At 51.2% G+C, this 12,274-nt stretch overlaps 2 protein-coding genes across 2 annotated transcripts; both read right to left on the bottom strand.

Moving 5' to 3' along the window:
• Nucleotides 1-990: 990 nt before the first annotated feature.
• Nucleotides 991-3,913, bottom strand: BO72DRAFT_466804 (mRNA-binding protein PUF3; the record flags this gene model as incomplete). Its single annotated transcript, XM_040946792.1, has 5 exons — nt 991-1,418; nt 1,470-2,025; nt 2,085-2,363; nt 2,414-3,726; nt 3,784-3,913. The coding sequence occupies 5 exons, from the start codon at nt 3,911-3,913 to the stop codon at nt 991-993; spliced, it is 2,706 nt and encodes a 901-aa protein (XP_040803719.1).
• Nucleotides 3,914-9,737: 5,824 nt separating this feature from the next.
• On the bottom strand, nt 9,738-11,609 carry BO72DRAFT_338626 (ankyrin repeat domain-containing protein; the record flags this gene model as incomplete). The annotated part of the gene is made up of 2 exons (XM_040940584.1): nt 9,738-11,026; nt 11,105-11,609. Coding segments are annotated over 2 exons (1,794 nt in total), but the record flags the coding sequence as incomplete, so codon positions are not given.
• Between the last annotated feature and the right edge of the window lie 665 nt (nt 11,610-12,274).

The raw sequence follows: 12,274 nt of genomic DNA, 5'->3' as shown, positions 1-12,274 counted from the left end.
TCGTTGATCGTTGAGAGGATGTGAGATCGTGGAAGTTCGACTTGAGAGGCGGCCGGTCGCGGTTCGGTTCGATGAGGAGGTATGTGTGGTGCTCAAGATTGGGAGGAAGGTGGTTCGCAAGTTATGTAGTCAGGTCGTCATCAAGATGGACTATCTGGTCAGTGATGTGAAAAAGGTCAAGCAAGCCAGGTATTGTCGTATCTTCCGTGGCGACGGAGCTTCGAGGTTAGTCGTCCAGGTTTCTCTGTCGAAATGGGGCTGCGCAGTTATCGGTCACGTGATGATAACGGAGCTTCACCAGCAATTCGCTTCCTGCCGACATTCCGTACTGTACATACTACGATGTAAATGCGGCCAATCGACCAACACGCCAATACAAAACCATCTCGCGAAATCCAGACACTTCAATTCGTGGTCTGTATACTAGCTAGAGTGCTCAGCCTCTACATGCTCTAGGCATCCCGTATGTTCTCCCTATTTCCAGGTCTCCCATTATGTCCAAGGTCCCACACATTTTGTTAACCATCCGAAGGAATTCAAGCGCGATGCCCCGTAACCCATGTTTCACCAATAACTGACGCCGACCCTTCGTGTTGTTAGGACACAGAGAAACAGGAAATATCGATAGCTATGGAGGCGTGTCCTCATTTTCGTCACAAAGAACTTCAAAGGTAACAGAAGAAAGTACATCCACAAGCAATTAAAGAAGTAGAAAAATAAGTTTCAAGAAGCAAAAGGGGCGGGGGAATAGTAGGAGTAGTAGTAGTAGTAGTAGTAGTGAAATAAAGCAAATGACCTCAAGTCTCCGCCGTGTCCCTGGATATTGCGCCGTCAAGCCATGAAATGTGGGCGGAAAGATGAGGAGCAGTCCCTCCTTCAGGCCCCGGTATGTATACGCCCCGATCAATAATGTCGTTGAAGAACTCAGAACATCGGAAAAATAAAGCTATATTTCAGAGAAAGCAATGTTAGATATAGAGCCGTTGCAATCTATGTCGCCCCAGAGACTTCAACCGAGGCGCTTGAGTCCGCCTCGGCTGATTCGGATTCAGCCAGCGAGGTCACCGTAGCCTTGGGGATATTCTTGAACTCGGAAGAGCTATCTGCGCCGCTTTGGCTATCAGTCGGAGGGGGTGTTGGAGGCGCGGCTCCAACGGGAACCCGGCCGTTTTCGACTCCGTTGACTGCACGCTTCGACGGCTGGGGAGAGGATTTATGCGAGTTCGGCGGGGTGGTCGAGGTGGCTGTGTGAGGGACGGGCCCCTCGGGACCAGGGTGGATCCCAACGATCAATTTCTCAATGGCAACAATCTGCTTCCCGTAACTGTACTTCTTCAGCTGATCAAGCATCGGCTGGATGCGCATCACAAGGGCATATTTCTCCTCGGGCGAGTCTTGTAGTTGACCAAGAATTTTCTCTGGGGAGAGTTAGCAGCTGCAGTTGACTATGCTGAAGAGTGCCAACTTACGGATGACATAGTTGCCGTATTGGTCACGCATCAAGCCGATAAGGGGGGAATCACCCCGATCATTGACACTGGTCAAAGTGTCGATGATCTGTCGACGTTGAGATTGCTCCCCAAACTCAATGCTCTTCTCCACGACGTTACTGGCAAACTTGTGTTTCGAGTAAGTGAGCAACTGGCCGATGACAACATTGATCATGCGCGACCGATCCTTCTCTTCGCCATTCTCGATGACATGTTGAATCACGTAGTTACCAAATTGGTCGGAAATGAGTTTGGCGGTGCAAGGGTGCAATTCGGCCAGGATGGATTCGCGATCGGCTTGCTCACAGTGCTCCAGCATGCGCTGAATGACGCGGCATCCGTATGGGTGGGCCGACAGTTTCTCCACCTGACCCTTGAAGGCATTGATGATGAACTGCACATATTCGGACGGTACTCGCTCAATGGCCTTTTGAATCACATGGTTACCATTCTGATCTCGTACACACTTGAGAACACTCGACTCAAGCTCTTTGACCATGGAAGCTTGTTGATCAGTCAAGATGTGTTCGAGGGCCTATGGAGGGATGTATTAGCAACAATTAATCAGAGAAATGCCATGACACCCAAGCTTACCTTTTGCACCACACGGCACCCATACATCTGGGTAGAAAGAGAAAGAATATGCCCCTTCATTTGATTGGCGAGGACTTTCTTCTGAGTCTGGTTGCCGTGCTCGAAAAGCTTTTGCACCACGTAATTCCCAAAAACATCCGTCATCAGCTGCAAGCTGTTCGACTGGATTTCCCGGAAAACCTGCTCCTTCTCGTCACTGTTGGCAGTCTCGAGTTTCTGCTGGATGAAACGTGACCCGTGCTGATCACCGCTGAATTCGACTATATGACCGTATATATCCTAGAACTGGTCAGCAAGGATGTCATCGTGCAAGGTCAATGGTTACACACCTTCAGGTCATAGCGTTTGTTCCCCTTGCTGTTGGCTCTGAAATCCTCCAGGACAGGGCTCCGGGCAACCTGCGAAGAGAGGTCCTCGCGTTGTCCCCTTTGGAGGAGAGCGGCTGCACCAAGGTGGGCGGCAGGGTGGTATAACCCAGACATGCCATTCACTCGCTGAACTGCTGGATACCCGTTCACATTGATATCGTAACCGGGACTGAAGTTGGCACGCTGAAGAGAGTTTGCGGATTGCTGAGCAAGCTCATGATCAGCGCGCATTCGGCTCAACACCACAGCCGGATTCTCGGGCAGCTGGCTTGCAGATGAGTTTCGGTAATGGGCGCCATTATCGTGTCCGTAAAATGGGCTCTCCATCCGATTATACTCAACGGGTGACAAAGGATGACCCTCCGCGACACGCGACCTGACGGTCTGATAAGCAAGTGGCAAGTCTGCAGTCACATTCTCATTCCCGTAATTGGTGGCAAGCTGATAGTTAATATCATCACTGGCGCTCTGATAATTAAGTCGCTGGACAGCATTGTCGTATGATTGATGAGTGACAAAGCCCGGGCGGCCGGCAGTCTGCGCAGCGATGCTACTCTCGTTGAGCTGTAGCTTGCCTAATCCAGCACCGATGTCCACTGATCCCGATCTGCCTTCATATCCCTGAGACTCGGAGTGGAATGATGGGTAGGAGGAGTGTGGCGGTCTCGCCGGCGCAAAGGACGCAGAGTTGTGTGGGACATGTGCATAGGAATTGCGACTGACGTGCTGGGGCATGAAATCGGGCAGAGCTTGAGGAACACCTGGCATGGCCATTGACGAAGGCACTTCCTCCGCTCTATTGCTCTCAATGTTGGGAAATCCAGGCTTCATTGGGAAGCTCGAGCCCACAGGGCTACTGGTAAATGTAGCTGTGTTGACGTGCCGTCTACCATCATTATTGCGAAACCCTCCAAAGTTCCCAAGCGAAATACCGTCACTGGAAGGAGATATGCCTTCAGTTCTCCCATTCAAGTAAGGTTGGTGAGCCGTGCTACCGGAAGAGCCGCTAACTGTTGACTTTGACAGGGCAAAATATGAAGATGCTTCGGCTGCGTCCGATAGAGCGGCGGCGCTGCGATCATTGGTCCGGGTCTGAACGGGTGAAGTCGTCATACCGCTATTCGGGCCCCTCGACAGTGCGCTGCCAGGTGTATTGATCGTACCCCATGGAAGGTTGGGCCTGGTGTTCCAACCGTCGGACTCGGATGTCGATGTCGACAACAAGGAGCTTGAACCAGCCTTGCCTTCAAACGCATTCTCTGCGTTGTGTTGGTCTGAGCACATACAATCAGTACAGCACGGGTTCTTAGGCGGATTCGTGTATTGCTTACCATCGAATGTTCGTCCCCAGATGTTATTGTTGCTCCAGCTTCCGTTGCTACTTCCGAAGCCCTTCCCCATGCTTGCGTGAGAGGTTCGTGACCTGTCACTGACCACATTTGCTGAATTCATTGAATTCATATTGGACCCTCTGTTCGACCGTCCCTGGGATTGTAGTTAGCCACACTGTCCCACTTGCCACATATTTAGTTTCCACCTACATTGTGACCTGTGTTCGCGTTGTTGGAGGCCATAGTGGGCAATCCACCATAAGACTTCCGCTATCCAGTATAACCGACTGTATGGATATCTTTTCGCCCGTAGACGCTTGGGTTGCTGCTTCTGCTTAGGTGAAGCCTCCGAGGGATATGGTCAATGCCACGGTCGATCGAATCGAATCGAGTAGGTATAGGTATAACCGGCCGAGTAGGATGGGCTAGGGCAGGAGCTCTGTAACAGATAGCGGACTGCACGAGAATTAGCCATACGATCGCTCCGCGCTCATGAGACTGTGTGAGAACCGAGGATTGACTCACAAGAGAGGCAGGAAGAAGCGGGACGAGGAAGAGAAGGGATGGGGACAGAAAGGAGTAGACAGGTTCCGCGGAAGAATAGGAATATGTTTCTGTCCAGAATAGACACGGTCAAGCAATGCAAGAATTACACAGGGGTCTCGAAGGGATGGGGTACGGAAGGGAGGAAGAGCGTGGCAGGCGAAAAATGCTTAACAGAGGAAGGAGGTAGGCCCGACGAAGAAGAAACGCAAGGCGACCGGAGCTTCTTCTGTTTGCCAGCGCGATGCTCCGCACGCAGCAGTAGATCAAAAATCGCCCAAAGATATTGCGATGTGACTATGCTCCGTGCATGCTCCAGAAACCTCGAACTTCGCAGATCGTCCTCATGCGCTCTCTCCAGAAAAGAGAGGGATAGCCGACACGGGTCCAGTATTAATCAGACAAACGTTAGGAGCTCGGATGATTCGCAGCGGCAAGGGGTGTGGGGAGGGGCGAAGGGTTGGAGGAGATTGCAGTTGGTATGGAAGGAGAATGTGCTTGTTGCGCAAGACGGCGTGATTTAGTGGAGTGTCGAACGATGGGAATGTGGACGAGAGACGAAGCACGGCATTAATGTAATTCAGTTGTGACACAAGGCGAAAGCAAGCATGACACCCGAACTGGTCCCAAAGCAGATCAGTATTTTATCGCACCTCCGTTTTAGACTTTCGCTGAGATGGTGGAACTGGGAAATTGGTCGGAATTTATATAGAAGGTTTTTAAGAGAACAAAAAAGATAATAAAGATAAAATAGTATGGGCGGAAAATAGTGACCGAGAAGAGAGAGATGAGAGAATTCACGTAGTGAGTGAGTGAGAGAGAGTTGGTTGAGAGTTGATGGTCGGAATGATTTCAGAGTAGGGAAAAGAAAAGGTTATTTTAATAATAAAAAAAAAAATCGAACCTGAAAAAAACGAACTGGGTTGACCCGCGACAAGTGAAAGTCGGTAGCACAAAAGAGGCACCAAAGGCGACCCCGTCAAGAAAAGAAGAAAAAATGACAAATGGTAAGGGGAGGAAGAGGGAGGGAGAAAATGAGAGAGAGGGAAGAATTGATAACTGGAAACGAAAAGGGAGGAGAGAAAGCAAAAGGAAGGGCCTTACTCAGTCTGCAGCGGCGGCCAGGATGAGGGAGGAGGAATTGATTGATTGATGGATGGATAGAGGAGGATGAGTTGGATGGATAGGGAATGATACGTAGATAAGCAAGCAACCAGCAACATCAGCAGTACAGTACGTATGTACATACGTATTGGTAGCCAAGTTGTGAGTTGCTAGCAGAATACCGTAGCTGGGCTGAACAAGCCAGACAAGCAACTTAAGTTAAGCTAGAAAAAGATGCTGCGTGTCTTGCGACCAGAATTCTTTTGGGTCCAGTTGGTGGTGGTGGTCCACGGTGGTGGTGGTCCACGGTGGTGGTGGTCCACGGTGGTGGTGGTCCACGGTGGTGGTGGTCCACGGTGGTGGTGGTCCACGGTGGTGGTGGTGGTGGTGGCCGCTGCTGGTAAGAATTACAGGATAGTTACTCCGTACGGGAGAATGACAATACCAAACTGACGATCTTGTCGATCCTCTCAGTGTTACTTGAGTACGGAGTACTTGAGCAAAGTATGGGTGGCGCACTGGGCGAGCAGGTACCGGATCCTCTTCAGCCCTCCTCCGCCTTCCCGTTCCCTCTGGGCGCTTGTCCATCCATCCACATCCACAATTGTTCCGTCCGATACGGTTCGTTCCAGCTTTAGTTTCCAGTTCCAGTCCAAGTTCCAAAGGGTTCTAAACTGGCGCTGATTCTGGGGCCGCCCAAATTCGCTCCCGCCGCTTTTTTTTTTAGGCTTCCATCCAAGGCGACGGGCCCCTCAATGGATCCCTGAGTCTGGGCGTATCGCTATGAGTAGTTAGTACATACTCACTCAGTATTCATGCTTCACACTCTAAACTGCCATCAACAATTATCTTCCCCACCTCCAAAAATACCCCGGACTTCCTTCCACCCCATCAATTTTACCTGTCGTTTTGACTTACAGTGCTCCTGAAGGACACCTAGTACTGAAACACCCCCTGGATTGGGTTAATGAGGGTTGCACAAACCAAGTTGAAGGGGAGAGGTCTAACCAAGGACAGCAGCATAATAGGCTGACCGCCACAGTCAGAACTCACCCCTCCCCCAGAACCACCCGTCGTTGCCATCATTGTCTATCTTGACGTGGTTGACATTTCGGCTACTGTTGCGTAATGGATTTCTCCCCTTCCCCTTTCCCCGTTCCCCGTTCCCTTCCCGTATCATTTCTAGTGGCAAAATGGTGCAGAAGAAGCACGATTGACTGCGAGAGAGAGAGAGAGAGAGAGAGAGAGAGATCCCGTGGGCTGAGGGGGAGTTAGGGTCTTACGAAGAACGTCGGAGAGGGTGTCATTCGGCAATGTCGGACATCAGTTCCTAGCCAACACCTCCGATTATGAATTTCTAGTCCCTTGTCTTGGGCTGGACAGGCTAGCCAGGCCGATACTCGAGAGTCATTCAGCGAGGCAGTTTTATCTGTATATCTAATATTTTTTGGGGCGTATATACCATGTGCCTCGATGAATTTTTCGAAATATTTACCATGAGTCCGATGATGATGAGAATGAGAGGGGTTGGTTGATTAAGGAAGATTGGCAGTCCACGTAAAGGTAAAGTTGCGCTCCAGCCCGATCGATCGGATCCACTAAACTAGCTTGGATTTTTCTTGTTAAAATCAGAGTTTATTATTATTCTCGGGCCACCTTTGGACCCTTTGACAATGGATTGATTCATGATGCCTTGATATTCCGGGCCGAGTCGTGCGTTCCTTCGGCTATTGTTCCATGCCTGTGATCACCACCATCCACTCCCACCAAGCACTGATCATTAGGCAATTGATTTCTGGCATATTTCACTATTGAATGAGGGGCAATTGTTCTGATCAAGAAGCACTCTTAATACCCATCGATTGTGAAAGGTTTGAACCCCCCTCCCCCCTCATTTACATGTGGAATTGGATGCAATAGTCAACGGCGTCCCCATAACCATGGAACCACTAACCACCTCTCATCACGTCGCAAAGGTTGTAAGCATGCTCGCTGGCCTTGATCACTCAACCGATGGACAACATCAGCAGCAGTGAGGAGAAGACCACCATCTCATGCAGCTATTTAATCAAACCACCCTCCCCCTTCCATAATGCATACCTACTAGCCACGCGACTCGATTGTTAGGCACTTTTCGACGTTCCTGTCAGGGAACCACAGCAGCAGCAACAATAACAACAAAACAACAATAACAATAATAACAATACACCCCCACGTTACCCCTATCTATCCCCACGCTTTCCTCCAGTTGGTGCGACTCATGTAGCTGCCAACAGTGCATACACACATAATGTACATACAGCTTATCTCGTTGACTTTTCCCCACCATACTCCATTGAACCAAGAGGCACGCATGAAATCGCCCCCCCCCTTGCATCCAAACAGGTAACATTCGATTTAGGTTTCATCCGCCCTGCCGTTTTGACGGCCGAGGAACCAAAGAACCCCCAAGCAAGCTCCAGGGGACGGGAGGAGGAAGAATCTTTGGTGGTCGTCGGGCTGTAGTTCCTCTGCCATCGTCATGGCTGCTGCTTTCTCGGATGTAGGTTCATGGCACACGGTAGGTAGGTAGCATGTGGATGTTCGTATGCAGTGTAGCTCTGTAAGTAGCCTTAATCTTTTTGTCCCTTTAGATTAGTTTCATTTACGAGGCAAGGCTAACATGACTTTCACTCCTGAAGAGGAGTCTCGAAAAACAAACACCCCTCCCCAAGCACAGCACAACCTCAAATTCACCTTGCATGCGTACAAATCTCCCACCCTTACCCCCCAACTTCAAACTTGCCTTATCTACAATGCCCACTCTGAATGCACTACACCTCCCCCCCCCCCTCCCCGCCCGCACGCAAGTGACTGAAAGAGGGGGCTTGAGAAAGAAAAAAAAACACCCTCAATCAAAAAGAGCGGCGATTACTTCCACCCCATTCCTCTCACCCCTACGTATGTAGCCCAGCAATCCACCAACCGTGGACCGTCACTGGCTGTAACACGCCTCATAGAGTGTAGATCCATGCCATGGGCACGCATGCCGTGGGGGCGGGGGGAGGGGACACCAAGACCCTCGCAAGCGAATATCGGCCGGGGCTTATGTGAATGGCTCTCCACCTCCAAGTTCTATCACGGCCCAGAAAGACGATACTCGAAGCTATCGCTAGCGTTCCCAACCTCCAGCGAGGCATATAGCTCACTGCCCGTTCATTCTATGGAGGGATCCCTTCTCTGATGACTCGGGGGCCCAAGTGGTTGTCTTTGCCACTGTGTCAAATAATTAGTTCTTCAAGGCATCTGATTGAGGGAGACTCATCACACGGATGACACTGTGTATGTCATATACTCGTCGCACTGGGTGGTTCAGATATCCGACTTCTTCCGCAGGATACTTCTACATATGAGCTCATTTGCGAGCCGTCGCGCTTGGGACTTGATAGCCTATACCGTGGGCCGGGCTCTCGAAACACGGTAGTGAGAGAAAGACGGCACGAGTTTTGTCTTCCGGCTGCAGTCCTGCAGTCTATCATGGTGAGCGAATGACTGACTCAATCTCTGTGCCGCTCTATCCGAGAAACTTGAGGGGAGGGGCCTGGGTATTGTGACATCTGCCAGAAGGTCAGGCTCCGTGAAGCATCACCTCGAGAGCCCTCCGTGCCTGAGGCCGAGGGAGATATCATGCCTGTCAAAGAATTGTCGGAACATGATGTCATTTGACTTGGAAACCATCATGGGTGACGAAGAGATGGTTCCATATATCGGTCGAGTCCGCCTCCTTCTGCCTGAGTATCAGTTTGGTTTCAGCTTGTAGAAGTTGACTGGCCGTGAGATGCTGATATCAATACTCAATGAGAGCGAGAAGCCTGAGAGCCTTTCGTTGCAAGTATACCAGCTGAAAAGTCATTGTTTGTACTAGTAGCCACAAGACTCAAAGCTCTGCATGTATACTCGAATCTGAGATCTGGTCGAATTGGACGTTCACTCCGGTCCATTGCAAGATATATGTAGCTATTTATAAGCTATATGCCAACAATGCGATGTGATTTTGCAGATTGGGCTAGATCACACATGCACTAAAGGTCATGAGACACAAATCTTCAAAAATCCGGCAATTTTGAGGTCCTTCTTGTGCATCATGTATATTATTAGGTTACAGCTTTCACACTAGTCACTGCCTCCAGATTGACCACCTCCTATCGAAATCCATATCATCGAAGTCACCAGGTACGTTCATGCTAAGATATCCACCCCCATCATCATACAGCTGCAGCACATGCTAATTGAAGCAATGACAGTCACTCCACTCGATGCACAACCCTCTAGGCCAGCCGCGATACCTTATATCCTGGACCAACCGCCGAGAAGCCATGGACATTTCTCGAGCGCTGTGTAGGCGCAATCGCCTCTTCAGCCTCATCGACCCCAAGCCTCGCGCGCATTCGTCGCGCGTATCCTCGGTCATCTCCATCGAAGTCAAGACTCTCACGCCTCCAACGCGAGCGCGATCTTTCCACTATCGGTACAGGAGCAGGGCTCCAGCGCCTCGGCCGTGGTCTGACCTCTGGGCTCTCGATCTCCCTCGTCCGGAGCAGTTTCTCGCACAGGAGGGCGAAGTCCCCGTAGCTGGACGCATCCGCGATATCCGCCCAGTCGCGGATGTTGCTTTCGCTCGCCCCTGCTTCCATGATCAAAGCCCTCTTTGTATGCTCCTTGATCGACTGGGTGACTCTCTGTTCCAGCCTCTTGGCGTCCTCGACCATGACAGCCGCCCGTTCCGCAACGCCCAGTATCAATTTCAGCTTCATCGCTTGCTCGAGCGACATGATCTCCGCCAGTGGGGGGACCAGGTACGCGGGCCCCTTTCTGGCTGTCACCGTGCGTGGGATGCCGAACGAGAAGAAATGGCTGGCCCTCGCGGACAATGACGCACGCAGCTCGAACTCAGCTTCGCATTGAACCACCAGAAGGAGGCGGACTATCTCTGGTAGTCCACTCTTGCTCCCTGGCTCCTCATACAGCCGCCAGGAGGCGTGCATCCGGTCTTTGACTGCCCCGTGGATTATCCGGACCCCTTTGAAGGTGGACTTTCTTCCTTTGGAGCCTTCCATGCTGATGTTGACGCTGGACGGTCCGCCGTTTCCGTTCGCCCCAACCGTGAACTTCTGTCCTGTGGTGATCTCCTGCTCCGACACTTCGACCCGGTCAGCCTGCGGCATGATTGTGCGGATATTGGGCGACGCTTTCAGGTCAGTTGCATAGAGGGCCACGTCGACTTCTGCATACCGAATGCGATGTTTCAAGGAATGGGGCTTCATGAAGTTGAGTTTGAGCTGGATCGCATGCATCTCCTGGCCCTCGTGAGATGATGAATGGATTGACTCCATTTTGGCGTCGCAGTAGATGTCATGACCGTCGTACTTGGCCAAGATATAGCCGTCGCCATTGTCCCGACGTACGCCATCCCAGTGATTCTGCCCCAGCATTTTCTGCGCAGAGTCTATTTCAGAGCCTACCGCCATTTCGTCAGTCGGTTCCAATCTATCGTGGCTCGGCTCGCTTCCTGTCTCTGTCTTTCTTAGTCGCGGTATCTCGTGGCTAGACACGCTTTCTACTTCGACCTCCTTCGGCTCTAAGATGGTACTTGTAGATCTCATGATACGCAGTCTGCGCGGGGGAGAGACTGAACGCGATCGCGCTTTGGAAAAATTCTCGGCATCAGCCTTCGCCTCATAGTGCTGTAATAGGCGCACTATACTCGCCGACTGTCCTGTGCTAGAGGCTAGTTGCAAAGCCGTCAGCCCATCGGAGTCCTTGACGTGTACGCTAGCCCCATGTTCAAGCAAAAGCCACATCACTTGCTTGAAACCACCGAGGCAGGCGAGATGGAGTGCCGTATTTCCATCAGCATCTTTTGCGTCGACATCCACCTCAGGCCGAAGCAGCGCATGCATTGGTCTGGTCCACCCCGCTTTGGCAGCATAATGCAGCGGCGCCCTCCCCTCCGGGTCCACTGCATTGACATTTGCCCCGTGATAAAGCAGCGTATTCAGCATCTCGGATTGATGGCGAGCCAGTGCAAGACGTAACGGCGTGCGCCCGGAATTATCCCGGGGATCCGCCTGAGCTCCATATTGGAAGAGCAAGTCGACCATACCTTCACGTTCCTGAATACAGGCATGATGCAGCGCTGTTCTTCCCTTGTCGTCCGCGGCGTCGACATTGGCCCCCGCTTCAAGAAGGCGTTTTGCGATGTCGTAATTAAAGTAGCTGCAGGCCAGAAGCAGAGGCGTCAGACCCTCGCTGCCAAGGCAGTTAACATCTGCGCCTTGATCGATCAAGAATCGTACAAAATCATTCGAGTGCTTCATGACAGCGATGTGGAGCGCAGTATCTCCATTCAAGTCCAGAAGGTTGATCGCCGCTCCTTTGCGGAGTAGCACCTTCGCCGCTTCATAGTTATCCTCGTAAGCCGCTCCATGAAGAGTCTTTGGTTTGTATATCCCTTCGATTTCGGGGTCACTGTCAGTATACATATATATCTCGTTGTTTGAGTCGGTCGCATCACGGTCGATCCTTCGCCATGTTGACGGTCTCTGCCTGCTGTGCTCGGAACTGCTTCTTGAACTAGACATCGGTCGACAAGGCTTCAACTTCGATTTTGCCTGAGAGTTCTCAACGCTATTAAGAAATATATTGCCGTCTGGGGACATAGAATTTCTCAGCAGGGCTGCTGTATGAAACAGCGCGAGGCTGAGAATCTCCGATGAGACCAAGCAGGCATCCGCTAGGCTGAAGACTTGGCTTTCCAATGGGATTGGCAGTGCTGCCTTCGACTAGTACAGTACAGTAGTTAGTA

This window comes from Aspergillus fijiensis, assembly GCF_003184825.1.
Source record: "Aspergillus fijiensis CBS 313.89 unplaced genomic scaffold BO72scaffold_12, whole genome shotgun sequence".
Lineage (NCBI taxonomy): Eukaryota > Fungi > Ascomycota > Eurotiomycetes > Eurotiales > Aspergillaceae > Aspergillus > Aspergillus fijiensis.
Note: the sequence above shows the minus strand (reverse complement) of the source record. Positions and strands in the feature narration are given on the sequence as shown.